Here is a 15,047-nt window from a genome sequence, read left to right as displayed (position 1 = left end):
GAATTCTGCAAACCTTTTGCTTTTCTTCTCATTCCAACAATCTTGATTCGCCACCACAGCTATCCAATTGTCCAACCTCCAATGGTGATCCACACAGAGAATAAGATTGCAGCTTCTAGGGTTTTCTCTTGTGCCAGCAAGAATAATGAAAAACATATGGACCTCTAACCCTAGCCATGTATTTATATAAACACAAATGGGCTCGACCCGGTCCGGTCCAATATTTAATTAATCCAATTAATTAAACCCGGCCCGTGAATTAATTAATCCAATTAATTAATTCGGGAATATAAATAACAAATCCAATTAATTAATTTATCCAACGATTGTTAAATTAACCAATTGGCAATTTGCAATCTTCTAATTCTCTTTTGTGTACGACCCATTAGGTTCCCGACCATGATGTCTAACGACGTGAAATATTATTTTGATATAATCAAAATTGATAAATTAAAATACCCTTTTAATTTATCGTCAATTCACACTCCCCGTCCCTGATTGACATCTAACAATGTGTCAGGACAATACATGTGACGGGAAATGTCACGTGGTATGACAAAACCAAATTCGTTCGTTTACCATGAAACTATAATCCCCTCGTCAATATGATCCGATCAATTACGATATATGAAATTGTGTCAATCTCGATCATCGATCATATCTTTCACTCCACTATTAAGTCAATATAAGTCGAAAACTCCTTTTCGACTTATGAGTACACTTTGGTCAAGGATTTCATCATCGACTTAATTGAATGAAACGCAGATCATAATCTCCTACTATCTAAGAGTGACGAATCCTTTATTGATCAATCACAACCTTTATATGATTCTTGACGTACCCGAACGATGTCGTAGTAGCGGCCCTTTTCAGAGCAACATCTAACACCGCCAAAGTATGACTGTCCTCATATAAGGTACCATGACGACCTCAAGTCAAAGGACCAATTTCACTACCGAACGTTAGAGATTAGCCACTGACACTCAGATAGTTATCCATGTGGAATCTCTTAGCGGGTCTCCAATGTTTTGTTCTATAACAAAACATCCACGTGTTCATTTAAGTGTCACCATACTTTAACTCGTGAGATCAGTTACTTACTTCACAAGTAAGAAATGTCACACGTGATGGTCTATCCGTAATAACGATATCCGTATCTCGTTATTACTTACGACCACGGATGATTTAATATTCAATCAGATGTAATTTGTATCTCACAATCACAACTCCTTGTGATTAACAAATTACAAATATTTGAATCTACGCAAAGAACCAAAAGGAATAAAAATTGATCTTTAATTCTCATATTATCTTGAGCATAAAGAAACAGAATTTGAATGGTTAATTCAACCATCAAGAAAATCTTTGGAAATAAACTTAAATGACCAAAGAACATTAATCAAAACATTAAAAGAAAGCATTGAAGAAATTAAGATAAATCTTACAAATCTTCAAGAAAATACGAAAAAATCTATGAAAAAACATTCTGCTGTAATTATAGCAGGAGTTAAAAAATGAAAAACCTTTAACAAAGAAAAATCCTAAAATTTCTTTAGGAATTTTTGAAAAAGGGAAAGACATAGATAAAAATAAAATTGAAGGAAATTTTGATATAAAATTTTTAAATTAAAAATGTCAAAATTCAAGAAAAATCTTGAAAACATTTATGAGATTAGCAATAATCTAGGACTTCTAAATATTCTTCTTTCATTTGAAGACACAGAATTACAGTTACTAGCAAGACATAATAAACAATCCAAATTGAAGGAATAAAAATTATTTGCAATTTTGAGAATAATTTTTATAATCTACCAAACATTTCACCAAATTATCAAGGCCAATTATGTAAAACATTGAAGCAAAGCCTTGAAAAATATCACGAATGCCAATACTGCAATAAAATTGTAAAAAATGACAAAGGAACAAACTCAACAAAAGAAGATGAGCCAAGTAGGGTTTCCACCAAAAGCAAAAGCCAAGAGGGCCAATCAGATTAAAAAGATGAAGCATCTGCCTTTTCAAAACAAATGACATCTATCTTTTGAAAAAGAAGCATCTGCTTTTGAAAAACGGGGAAAACATGTAATATGATCCCCCATTTAACTAAATCATGTAATTCGATCCTCCATCTATCTAAAGCATGTGCTTTGGTCCTCCAACTATTTAAATTATATAACATGATCCTCAAACAATCTAACTCCAACTATGTAAATAATATAACATGATCCTCCAACTATTTACATATGTAATTTGATCGTCAGATTATCTAAACCATATAATTTGACTGTCCAACTATTTAAATAATATAATTTAACCTTCAACTATCGAAAACATTTGAATAGTACAGTTCGCTCCTTCAACTATTTACTTTACGCAATTGGGTACTCCAACTATTATAATTATGGAACTTCATCGTCCATCTATCACATTCATGCAATTGGGTGCTCAAACTTTTAGATTATACAAGTCAATCATCTATTAATATAATGCACTTTGATCTTTCAACTTCACGAGTTGTAAAATTAGGTCCTTAATCTATTTGTTTAAATGCAATTGGGTTTTCCAACTATTGTAATCATGGAAGTTCATCCTTTGACTATTAAATTATGCAATTGGGTACTCAATCTATTATAATAATGGAATTCCTTCCTTCATCTACCAGAATCACGCAATTGGTTACAACTTTTTAAATCATGCAATTCGGACCTTCAACAACTAGAATTGTGCAATTGGTTCTCCAACTATTATAGTCATGCAATTCCGTCCTTCGTCTATTCAAATTGTATAATTCAATCCTTCATCTATTTGAGTACTTCATTTCGATCCTTCATCTATTCATTTTCTACAATTGGGTACTCCAACTATGTGAATCAAGCAATTCAGTCCTTCAACAATTAAAATGATGCAACAGCGTACTCCAAGTACTAGAATGTGGTCCTTCATCTATTCATTTTTCCAAATTGGGTACTTCAACTATTAGAATCATGGAATTTTGTCCATCATCTTTACAGTCATGTAATTGAGTCCTATAACTATTCAAATCATGCAATTTGATCCTTCAACTATTAGAATCATACAATACAGTTCAAAACCGGTTTAAAAATCCGGGTTGCCAGCTTGGGTCTATTTTCTCGTTCTAGCGGGTCAGGCCTCAATTAGTTTATTGATTCCCAAGGTAAGTTACCATACCAACCCAAACAAATAAAAATAAACATCTAAACTTGTTAGATATACTGAATATTCAATAAAACCTGAAAAAAAGGCTGTACCTTGATGAAGCCATGTGCGTTTCGCAAACCCGGCTATTCCCATATAATCCCCAACAGAAAACCAGTTGAATTTAGTATATTATGACTTTTTATAAGCAGAAAAATTAAAAAACGACGCATTAGAAGAAATAAAAATTCACCGTGTTCGTGAGCCGGGCCGTAGGGCTTCGGATGATGAAGTGTAAAAAAGGTGTAAATGTTTTCTTTATTTGATTGAAGAAATTTCACCAAATCATATTTCCACCACATAATGTAAATCATTATTTGCATGTAGCAAATCGTTTTAATTTTAGAGGTCATTTTATAATTACACAATTGGCCGACCTGAAAAAACTATCGGGATCATTGATTCAATTGGAGGATCTGGTCCGATTTTGATAGCATACTGATTCGTATGGAATTAGCACGACCCGGTCGAAGCAATTGGATGTCCAACTCGGGCCGATCAATAGAAATACTCCACCCTTGTCATATATTCCATACATCACACCGGGCATCTACCATTATACCCACAATGATTGGCCATACAATTGCTATTCATAATGGTAAGGAACATTTGCCTATTTATATAACAGATCGTATGGTAGGACACAAATTGGGAGAATTTGTAGTATATTTTAATAAAAAGTTGATGAAATGTGTGATTAAAATTATGTGACACATAAAGTATGATTAAAATTAATTGTTAATTTTGATTTGAATTTTAATTAAATTTTTTAATTGAATCAAACATGAGCTAAATTTAAAACCATTTTACTTCAATAAACGTACAAGGCCGTGGCCTGCACGTACAGAATTTTTCTCTAATTAACGATGCAAGAAGTCTAAAGTGATGCAATAGTTAACGTCATTTGAATTCCAGTGAAAACTTAGCAGTAACGCATACAATTTTAAGCTAGCTTTTTCGTTAGATTCACCACAAGTGAAATCATTAGAAACAATAAAAACTACCATAAAAAATTACTTCAATGGCCATTTTGAAACTTTTATAGACTTCAGTGACCGATGCTAAAATTAACCTATTAATACACTATATCGAAGAAAAAAATAATATTTTCTAGCACAGTAATACTAAAGCATTAATCTAAATGACCACACTTGATAAATTCAATTAAATAAATCGTGTAACATTGCATTTAAGTGAATCTATAATTAAACATCATGAAATTAACGGTGTTGAATATCATTAGACTTTTAAGGGATAAACCGAGTAGACAACTCAGCAAAAAATGGTTTAAAGTTTTAACGTGGGATAAATTATAAAACTAGCTTCAAAATAAAGCGAGCCTTTAACAATACATTAAACCTACTTACAAACCAAATTAGCTAACCATTTGCTAAAATGACCAAATTAAACTATTCAAGTCAATAATTAGCCCTACTTACTAACAATCAGCCATTAACATTAAAATGAGAATGAAATTGGAAGTGAAGATGGCGGGTCGGAAAATCACAGAAAACTACTACTAAAAAGCTTAAAAACTTGAAAGAGGTTTTGAGTTCTGAAACTCAAGGATGTAGTAAAGCATATATCCTTTTTCCAATATGGTAATAAGAAAACAAATGGCAAGGGCATCCATACGCACAAGACTATAATCTGGTGCAGGTAATAACCAAGAGGCCCAAAAAGCCAGAGCCACATTCAACATTACTGATATTTTGTTTTCTTCTTGATACCCGTGTGAATTCCTTCCATCGACTGCCTTTTAGAAAGAGTCGATTTCTTTTCCTCTGCATTTCTTTTGTTAATGAACTCTGAGAAAGAAGGAATTGGTGGAAGCTCTGTTTCTTGAGAAAGCAATGGGGCATCAGATCCATTGCTGCCATCGATTTTTTCATCAGCGAGTTGTGTTAATGCTGGTTTTATCTCAGAGGGTGATGGCAAAGTATTTGGTCTCGGACTTTTATCCTCCAATGTAGTACAAGCCCCGGTCCCAAGTCTAGATGTCAAATCATCAGGGCTTGCCGTTGACAACCACCTCACTGTACTTGCCATCTGTGATAGATAAAACCCCTTCCCAGCCTTGCCGTATTTCTTATAGCAGTCGTTTTCAAGTTTAGAAGCAGATGTCACAAAGTCAATCCTGCAAAAGGCCAGCAAATGAATTGGATATACCCTGGTCGATCAAAGTACAGAACTATGGTATATTATAATTTGAACCTTATAGCCCATCAGTAATAAGGGGCGAGATATCATACTTTAAGTTGTTGAAACGATGTTCGTCCTGCTTCAGTGCATTTAATAATCTTTGCTCGCCCGACTCCCGTAATGTTTCAGATATGGCTTTTTTGTCAACCTTATTAACCTATCAACCGGGAAAAAATAAATAAATAAATAAAATAATAATAATAAAAGCAACAAACAACAACAACATTTGTAGCAATGAAAACAATAACTCAATTGACTAAAATTGTGAAAATTGTGTAACAGATGGAAGACGTAAAACCCCTGTATAAATTGACAATATGAACTTACAATTCGGAAAGATAATTGACTTTCTTTCCTTAACACAGGGTAACTAACTACTACAACTAATAGAAGAAGACATTACACAAGATGAAGATCTGTCAATCTTCAATATCACAATATGACGTGGATTTAAATAAAATAAAAGAAACGGAAAAAAAATATTCTGAATCAAATAATATTAGGTAAATAATTGCAGAATATTTTATAGTAAAGATTCTAGTAGATTATGGTAAATAAAATTAAAATACAAGAAGAATAAACATCAAGCAAGGACTGCAAGCAATCATTATATACATATGGAAGGGTTTCAAATCACAATAAGTAGAACTAGAATTTAAGAAAGGACGTTACAAAATATAGGGCTCTTTTGTCCTGAGATTCAACAAAATATTGATTTTGTCAATTCTTTATGCCAAAACTCCATGGTCTCATCTATTCTATTCTTCATCCAGATTGTATTAAAAATCACAAGGGACTTTACCCCTGACAATTAACTCCGTTCTTAAAACTAGAATAAGTGGAGAAAATTAACACAGTTCACCTGCTTGTCTGGACTTTTAATCCTGTAATAGTTCTCTTCTGCACACTGCAACAACTCAATCCTGTCATCTAGTCTAGATTCTAATGATTTACCGGACTGTGCTAAGCTCTTTGCAACTTCTACAGCATCTGAAATCAATTTACTGATTGATGAATAAGATGAAAATTCAGGAGAAATCCAGAACTAGCATTCCAAACCAAACAATATTGCAGACTAGCACATGAATGTCAGATACAAGGGTTTTTAGCAAATAATGAGTGCCTGTTCAAAATATACCATCAGAATCAGATATATCTTCCTCACTTCCACTAGCTTCATCATCACGATTCCAGAATTCCGAGAATTGTTCTTCACCATTGACATCTGAAGCACTGCACAGAAAAATCCTAATTTAATCATCAAAAATAGAATACCAAATCAAAGCCGTAGCTGAATGAAGCCCATTTAGTGAAGGGTCTGAATCCTGAAACCACTTCTTCAGCAAAATTCGACCAATGATAGGCTTGCAAATGCTATTAACTAAGGAAAAGTGCTTGCAATTTTTACGAATATCACTGCAGTGGTCCTTTCCAAGCCAGTTAATGGATAGCTAACATCAAATAATCCGACACAATGGCTAAACTAATACAAGGCAAGATCGGAATACTCCAAGGAATTTCATTTCCTTCTCTCTCTTCCCTTAGAAAAGGCGGGTCAGCAGATGCATTATAACTGATACAGTATTTTTCCCCATCCTTCCATCTTTGTTTAAGTGAATCACATCATAAGAATCAATCAAATTTTTTATATACTAACTGAAATTCAAACAAAAAATATTTGATACCAATTCTGAAATCTTATGCCACCTTGATCATAGAATCGGGTATTTTAATTTGTACAGCAAACCTCTTTCTTTAATTTTCTCCGTAATATTCTATAAATTAAAGCAATACGTACCAGAAAGATCCAATTCTTGTTGTTTATGACTTTTCATGAAGAATGTCAAACATATCAAATTTCAGATCAGATTATTGGATTGGATATTTGATAACGTAGCAAATCGGATATAGATTTAGCAATCAAATATCCGTTGGATTATCAGATCAAATCGGATCCATAAATTATTCTTATCTGATAGGATCAGATATGGGCAGAGCCAACCTATATCCAATCCATTTACAGCCCGATCTAGAATCCATATTTTTCCCGCCATTAAAATATAGCAAAACAAGAAAAAGAATTTTTTATCAACATATAAATATAATCATAAAATCATATTAATTATTAGAACTTTGGTACGCTGTGCTAAATATTTTTCCAGCGATCTTCCTATCAAAAACTAAGTAAATTCTCCAGCCTCGGTGGTAACCTACTTGTTTAAAGTTATGTGTTGCAACAATTCGTGCTTGTAGGGTTTCATTATAAGTTGCTAAAATTATAATATGATAGAAATGATAGGTGGGTAAGTGGGTAGTAGTTGTGGATCCTACGAAATGTGTACTTTAAAATTAAAATTTACCTTTGACCTTTAAATTATAAGCAAATTATAATGCAAGGCAAACAAGCTTTCATTTCCAGAAAAAACTTCCATTTTATATATGGATAAGAAAGTCAAAGTATATACAGCAAGTAAACATTAGTCAAACCATATCACAAGAAAAATGCTATGAATGCAGAAAATAGATGAATAGTCAAATAAAGCAACCCAATAACTTAAATTTTGGTAAAACATCTGTTCGTACACATCGATTTATGGCAACTAAAAATGCTTGGGGCAAATTCCCTAATCACTATGCTTAACTGTACAGCAAAAGCAACGAGCCAATAATGCAGCCAGCTAGATCCCAGTTTAAAAGGAACTGGTATGCATACAACAAAATACGGGATAAACTACCTGCTCATTGATATCCAAGAGGATCCATATCTGGGTCGACTTGCGCAAACAGTTGTAAGGTCCTCCAAATGCTTGGAAACTAATTTAGGGTGTTTGCATGCATCACAAGATTTCGCACATAATGACGAAGTTACCTGCTTTTAGAGAAAGACGTCTATATGGTGTTATCTGACATTCTCATATAGTGTCTTTATGTACAACAGGATCGTTCATCATTCAAGAATAAAATACCTGCTCCCCAAAACTCTCAAGGATCTTTTTCCTACGACAACCAGATTCCTCGCAATATTCAACCATCTAGATGAATTATATGGCTCAGATCAAAATGGAATCAATGGAAAATGGAGATAAGGCCCATCGTTATGGAAGAGGATGAAATTTACCTGGTGGAAATCAGCCAGTGACTTCTTGGAGGGCCCCTCTTGCAAGCTTGAGAACTGTAACTTCTTGCTCTCAGTGTTACCCAAAATAAATTCCTGCAAATGTGTGTGAAGATTTTGGAGTATATATAAAGTGAAAAATTTGAACATCGAAGGAGACAGTAACATAGTGGCAAAGATACAACTAACCATTCTTCTGCGATCATCCACTCCATAATACAGTAGACTCTGGGAGGGAAGTTGATCACGACCAGCTCTACCAGACTCTTGATAGAAGGATTCCATTGACTTGGGGATATTAAAGTGGCAAACAACTCTGACATCCTTCCTGTCTATGCCCTAGAAATATAATGACAAAATATTTGGTTAAAATAGTACTCCTTGAAAAATCTCTACTTTGGAGACACTGAAATTTGTTTTAAACATTCCTTATTTTTGATAGAAATAGCCGCATACCATCCTGCATTTCAACAACCAGCTCGATCACTGTGCATGTACCAAAGTATCTCCAGCAGCTCAGAAACCACATAGACAACAACGATAATCATCACCGAACAATTACAATCAGATTATATGCAATAAAGAGCTTAACAGGATGAAAACGCATGACATTTCAGACAATTTGAAATTATTGCAAACTGTGAAGAAATTTGTTCTGAGGGAATCAGCTGAAACTAGTTACACATTTCTCTAACAGTATTTAAAAAATTGAAAACAAGAGATTGGAAAAAATAAATCCTTAAGCATACAACTGTCAAATGGCAACCACAGAGTACATGAGGTGTTCAAGGATTTCCTTTTGTATTGGTTTGCAAGCAGTTACAAGGCGGGGGCCTCTAAATATGTTTTCAGATACCACTACAGAATTTTTGCCCAATGGAATGAACTTATGAGGACATGTACTTTATTATATTAATTTCAGAACAGTTTGTTTAATGATGAAGTGAATTTATGCAATATCCCAGCTCAAACTTGATCAATGTAATGATTTATATTTGAACACATGGTAGCACTGCAGAAGAGCCAGAAATCTAAAGTCTCTACTAAAAATGTCAAAGCATTGTAATTCATTGGCTTAGGATACCCATATGAGAATCGTAACTGTCAGACATCTATCACAAATATCTACTTCTCCTTCTCCCAGATAAAACAGGATTCAAGATAATGAAAAAGTAGGCATAAGACAAAATAACATGGTTTCGTCAATATAATATGGTCTGACTGAGACCCAACATGCTGAATTCCACTTATTTATCTCACACAAAAGGCCAATCACATATTGTGCAATCTTCAGCTGTTAATAGTAGTCTAGCAATAAGGAAAACAACATTAAACTTACTGCGAGCAAGAACTAAATCTGAGATCAGTATGATTTAATAATATTACAATGATGGTGCAAAAAATGACCCACCAGCTCCGGACCAATATCCGGTTCAATTAATCCTAAAACCTATCTAAATTAAAACCGGTTTTAAAAAACCGGTATTTTTGCCTGTTAATCATTAACTGAATGACCCGAAACCAGGTTTTCCCATTTTCCTGATTGGTTAAAAATATATTGTTTTGGACGAGATCCAATCATCCAAAACAGAGCTCCGCAATTTACTGTTCAATCCTGCATGATATGCTAGAAGTGACAGAAATGGAGTTAAATTTGGAAAGCCTAACAAAGGTGACATTTAGAGGTAGCAAGATATAGTTGTCTGCTACCAGAGCAAGAAATTCCATTCTTTGATAAATAAGCAGCCAAATCATCAGAAGTCTTGCGCTCAAGGCAGTACACAATTGCACAAACATTTCCAAAGGACTTGAGAAAATTACATAAATCAGCATGGGGATTGTCCAACAAATCTTTGTAACGAACTGCAAGAAGAGGTGTTTAAAAAGACAGGTATTAGGTTTAGGTCACCGTTGCTCTGCCTAAATGCATAAAAACCATTTAATCAACTAAAGTGGCAAATTCAGAGAAATTAAATATGAACCATATTTAATCACATATTAATCAATTTGCAGAGCCTGTTCAACCTTTTGTTCTCCTTTCATACTCAATTTTCTTATTTTCTTTTAGATGTGCCCATGGGGGAGGGAAGAGTTTGTGCAATAAGATCTTAGATTTCCCCAAAACCTTTAACAAATGAGGTGCTATATTGTCCAAAGTATAGCCAGTGTGCTATGACAATTAAAAAAAAGGACACGTACACTCATTAAAATAACTCACATAATGCTCCAAATAAAGCAGAAGAGCAACTATGCTGCTGCTCAAAAAGTTCCATAACAAAGAACGGAAGGAAAGCAAATAAATCAAGATAAATAGACCTCACCTTCATAGTAAATATTCGGTCGATTAAACGATGATTTCAGGACAAGAGGGTTTTCCAAACACAAGGACTCTGTCACATCCTGCTGTACTCTGCAGAAACACAATATGAAAATATCTTAATTGGACTGAAATTTTGTGCACAAAGAAGTTCCAGATAAATTTAAACAACAATTAAATATGTTCCATATATATAAAAAGTATTCTACTAAAGAAAGATCATTCAGAGACTTTTCCTTTTGACAGGCCAACAACAATGCTTTTGACAATGATATTTTAACGACATGGATACACAAAAAGATTTTATCTTTGAAGTCTGAGTAAAAGATAAAACTTATGTTTAAGGTGGAGGAGTAAGAGGTTGCAGAACATCGTAGAATCTACATTAATAAGAAAAAGTGTTTAGAAACTTTTGCTAGGATATGGACGGAAAGTTATATTTTCTATGGAGAAAGTTGAACACTCACTTAGGAGCAGCTGTAGCTGTCAAAGCCAACAATGGTATGTTGGGCAGACAATTCCTCAAAGAAGAAAGTTTGCGATAGCTTGGCCTGAGTATAAGAATAATCAATAAAAATAAATAACAGTAATAAAAATAAAAATAAAAATAAAAATTCTAAACTCAAACAAATGGCAGATATGGTGACCTATGATGCACGGACACGGACACATGTGTCCGACTCGATACGTGTTGGATACGTCAACACGTGATTTTTAAAAAAAGTATCGACACGACACATTGATTAATTTTTTTTAAAATCTTCATTTATATAGTATAAATTTAGTTTTATACTTGCCATTACTTTTTTTTTGTTGAAATCTTTTAAATATGAATACCTATTTGTTATTTACTAATAACTTTGAGTTAAAAATATATAATATTTTTAATGAAAAATGAAAAATGTTTATGGTAGAGTTGTCTAGAAAAATATAAATTTTATATAATAACCTCTTGCTCTCCATATTACAAAGTAGGTTACAGATAATTTTAAAAGGAAAGATTGTGTAATAATTACCCAATCAACTAATAAGGAAAATAATCCTATATAATTGGAAAAATATAATAAAAGATTATTTTAAACAATATTTTCATGTTCCATATCTTTAACACCCCCCTCAAATTGCAATCTTGAACTATGACGGTGACAATACTTATGTCCACGAAAAAGAAATCCAAACCAGATCAATCAACTATGAAAATTAGTGACGACGAGAGACCAAGAACAATAAAATAGTGCAAAAACGACCCAAAACAACTCCAAAGCCAATCCAAGCATACTCCAAAGAGCTCATTCCCCAAGAAGAATTTCCAGGGGGGAGTTCCTATATTCTAGTCAACTCTTGTAAATAATTTTTCAATTATAAAAATGAATAAATTAAAAGGCAGTAGAAAAAAAAATGGATAATCATGCTGGTGTAAATTATTTATCTCTTCAGATTAATTTCTCTCTTTTTTTTCCATTTAAATCCAATTTATGTGATCTTTTATTTAATTTTATTATATTTACATAATAAAATACTCTAAAAATATCAACAATTCTCCACATAACAAAATAAAAACTAAATATGCCCTCGCCCAAAAAAGCAGAGAGGAGACGTAATTCGAACACAGCTCGTACATAGGATGGGCGTAGCGAAGGAGGGGAAGCGTGTTCTGATTGCATTGCCTTCTTCTTCGCTATGAGAAACAATGGGTGCTTTTGTCTATGCATATTAAGTTAATTTGAAATTAATTTAATTTTGTCAATTCTTGTGATATATAATTTATTTATTTATTTATTAAAACTCTTTCAACCCTAGTTTAATTCCGGTTCAACCTTTTAACTCTTGATCCTTTAACTTTTCCAGGTCAACATTCGGGGTGTAATACTAGTACATCGAAATGTGCGTTTAAAAGTTGGCCCTCGCGATTGTACAATTTACCAGCAATAAAAAAATTGATATGCATATCCCAATTGCATTTGTACGTACTTTGGTTCAAAAGAGTAAAGAAATGAAGAAAATTAATTAATCTACGTAATTGAGCAATTCAACTTGGTTACCTAATCAGCTAATTATATTCTAATTACAGTAAAATTTCTGTAATATATTAATAATGGAACCAAGATAAATTATTACTTTAGAGAGGTTAATAGTCAATCGACAAAAAACATCAAACCATTTTTGGTCAACATTACAAAAATGTTTTGAATGTCGAACGTTTCTTGAATTATTTAGGTGAAAATGAAATGATGCTGGAATAGCAACAGATTATTGAGGGGGTACTAAGCACATTTATAGAACATGATTTAGATGATATTTGTGTCTCACCAACTATTTGTTCAAAAGAAGCCTTTCAAGCACTTTAAAATTAAATAATTAGTTTCTACAAACCAAATAGAGCACGTGCATTGCAAATAATTAGGAATGAGGTTGAAATAAAGTAATTATATTCACACCACAAATTCTGTTTGATACACCACATTTTAATTAAACGTCCTCATTTTTTATTCATTGTCACCTTATGTCAACAAATTCTTTTCGTCGGATTTTTATTCTTAACCTTCAGTTAATCAACGCATCTTACAAAAATCATATGGATGACTCTCACATGGAACAAGCTCTAATGTTACAATAATGTAATCTTTAGTTATTGGCACAACTTTATGTTGGTTAGATTGTAATCTTTAGAGGAGTCATATTACTATCAACTAGATTGGTCTTTCGTCTTCGATTCCAAATAGAATACTAGGGAACTATACCGAATTTCACAGTTTTATCCTCAGGTATATAAAATTTTGACATCCATTAGAAGCTGATCATGATCACTCAACCCAAATTTTTGGAATCAGAAAAAATGAAGCCCCCTCTCACTCATCAATTTGGTTTTTCCTCAATCCTGTTTCAGGTTGATATATTTTGTCAGCTGCAAGTGGAAAATTCACAGAAGGTTCACTTTGATAGCAGTTGCAAGTGGAACATTAGATGTTATTAGGGAAAAAATGAAGAGAATACAGTTGGCAGCAAATCCTGATTCTAGAAGTGACACATCGATACATATGATTGCAAATACGACAGATTCTTCTTCCACTGAATGTGCCAGTATCAAGAATCCTATGCGTTGGGTTTTGATACCCAATAAATCATGGACGTAGATGTAAAACGATGTCGGATAATTTTGTATAGATAACTCATAAAAATACCTTTAAAATTAGGAGTGTTTTGAAAAATCATATTAAAAAAAATTTATAAATAAAAAATACTTGGTAAAATCAAAAAATGACACATGTCACATTTTTATTAAAAAAATTTGTCACTTTTAAAATTTTAGTATCACTTTTTTTATTAAAAAATTACATACAATATCACTTTAATTAAAAAGTGATGTTCGTCCCTAAAAAAGAGTTACAGAAGTTTCAAAAAAAGATGCAAAAAAGTGCAGACATTAAAAAAGTGACAAAAATTCAAAAAAAAAAAAGTGACAATTAGCCCCGTTTGGTCCCCATTCTCCTTCTCATTCTTTTTTTCTATTTTATTCTCAACCATACAATCTTCCATAAAATAATACTACACGAAAATCAAAAACTTTTCATTTTTTTTCAAACACACATTTTTCAAAACAACACTACTTTAACCGTTAAAATTTGAATAGAATGGGGATGAAACGGGAGCTTACTAAAAATGACAAAAATTCAAAAAAGTGACAAATTTTTTTTTTAAAAATGACGAATTTAAAAAAGTGACACGAATCTCAAAAAGCTACACAGATTCAAAAAAAGTAAGGGCATAGAAATCAAATGTACCATTGAAAATGTTAAATGTTAAGGCGAGGCCGTGGAGCTGTTTACACGTCAGATAAAGGAGCAACGGCTAGAATTTCGAATGAGGGGGCATAGAAATCAAATATACCATTGAAAATGCTAAATGTTAAGTCTAAAATTCAAATAAAGCTCGAAGGCATTAGCAAATGAGCATTGCAAATATGTAAATTATCTTCACTATAGTTTCATACACCCTCCTAAGACCCAATTCAAAAATTGAAGAAAATAAATCAACTGTATAAAGAGAATTTTCTCGAGTAGAACAAAACAACAGGATTTTCACTCTTAGAACATGGTTCCTGTATTCTCGACGTCAACTTCTCCCATACATGTATCTTCATCCTCTTCACTGTCTTCATCTATACTAACCTCCTCATTTTCACAACCCAGCTTAAGC

At 32.9% G+C, this 15,047-nt stretch overlaps 1 protein-coding gene and 1 long non-coding RNA gene across 3 annotated transcripts; both read right to left on the bottom strand.

The window, feature by feature from the left end:
• Positions 1-4,502: 4,502 nt before the first annotated feature.
• LOC111370640 (ATP-dependent DNA helicase Q-like 3) lies at positions 4,503-9,944 on the bottom strand. Of its 2 annotated transcripts, none has more exons than XM_022992458.1 (9): positions 8,990-9,944; positions 8,723-8,872; positions 8,537-8,629; positions 8,385-8,450; positions 8,154-8,290; positions 6,557-6,651; positions 6,281-6,408; positions 5,469-5,575; positions 4,503-5,353 (listed from the first exon to the last, which is right to left on the bottom strand). In XM_022992458.1, the coding sequence occupies exons 1-9, from the start codon at positions 8,990-8,992 to the stop codon at positions 4,918-4,920; spliced, it is 1,215 nt and encodes a 404-aa protein (XP_022848226.1). In that variant the 5' UTR covers positions 8,993-9,944; the 3' UTR covers positions 4,503-4,917. The 2 variants fall into 2 exon arrangements, with proteins under 2 accessions (XP_022848226.1, XP_022848227.1); XM_022992459.1 differs by having other exon boundaries at positions 8,154-8,287.
• A 150-nt stretch (positions 9,945-10,094) lies between these two features.
• LOC111370641 lies at positions 10,095-10,937 on the bottom strand. The gene is made up of 3 exons (XR_002698462.1): positions 10,855-10,937; positions 10,355-10,396; positions 10,095-10,160 (listed from the first exon to the last, which is right to left on the bottom strand). It is a non-coding gene; the product is annotated as an uncharacterized LOC111370641 (long non-coding RNA).
• Positions 10,938-15,047: the final 4,110 nt, after the last annotated feature.

Source organism: Olea europaea, chromosome 21 (genome assembly GCF_002742605.1).
Source record: "Olea europaea var. sylvestris chromosome 21, O_europaea_v1, whole genome shotgun sequence".
Lineage (NCBI taxonomy): Eukaryota > Viridiplantae > Streptophyta > Magnoliopsida > Lamiales > Oleaceae > Olea > Olea europaea.
Note: the sequence above shows the minus strand (reverse complement) of the source record. Positions and strands in the feature narration are given on the sequence as shown.

Excerpts from the sequence above, each read along its gene's own strand:
- LOC111370640 (XM_022992458.1), bottom strand. Across the intron at positions 8,291-8,384 it reads TTGAGAGTTTTGGGGAGCAG|CAGGTAACTTCGTCATTATG; the intron begins GTATTTTATTCT and ends TTTCTCTAAAAG. Across the intron at positions 6,652-8,153 it reads TCTTGGATATCAATGAGCAG|TGCTTCAGATGTCAATGGTG; the intron begins GTAGTTTATCCC and ends TTTTCTGTGCAG.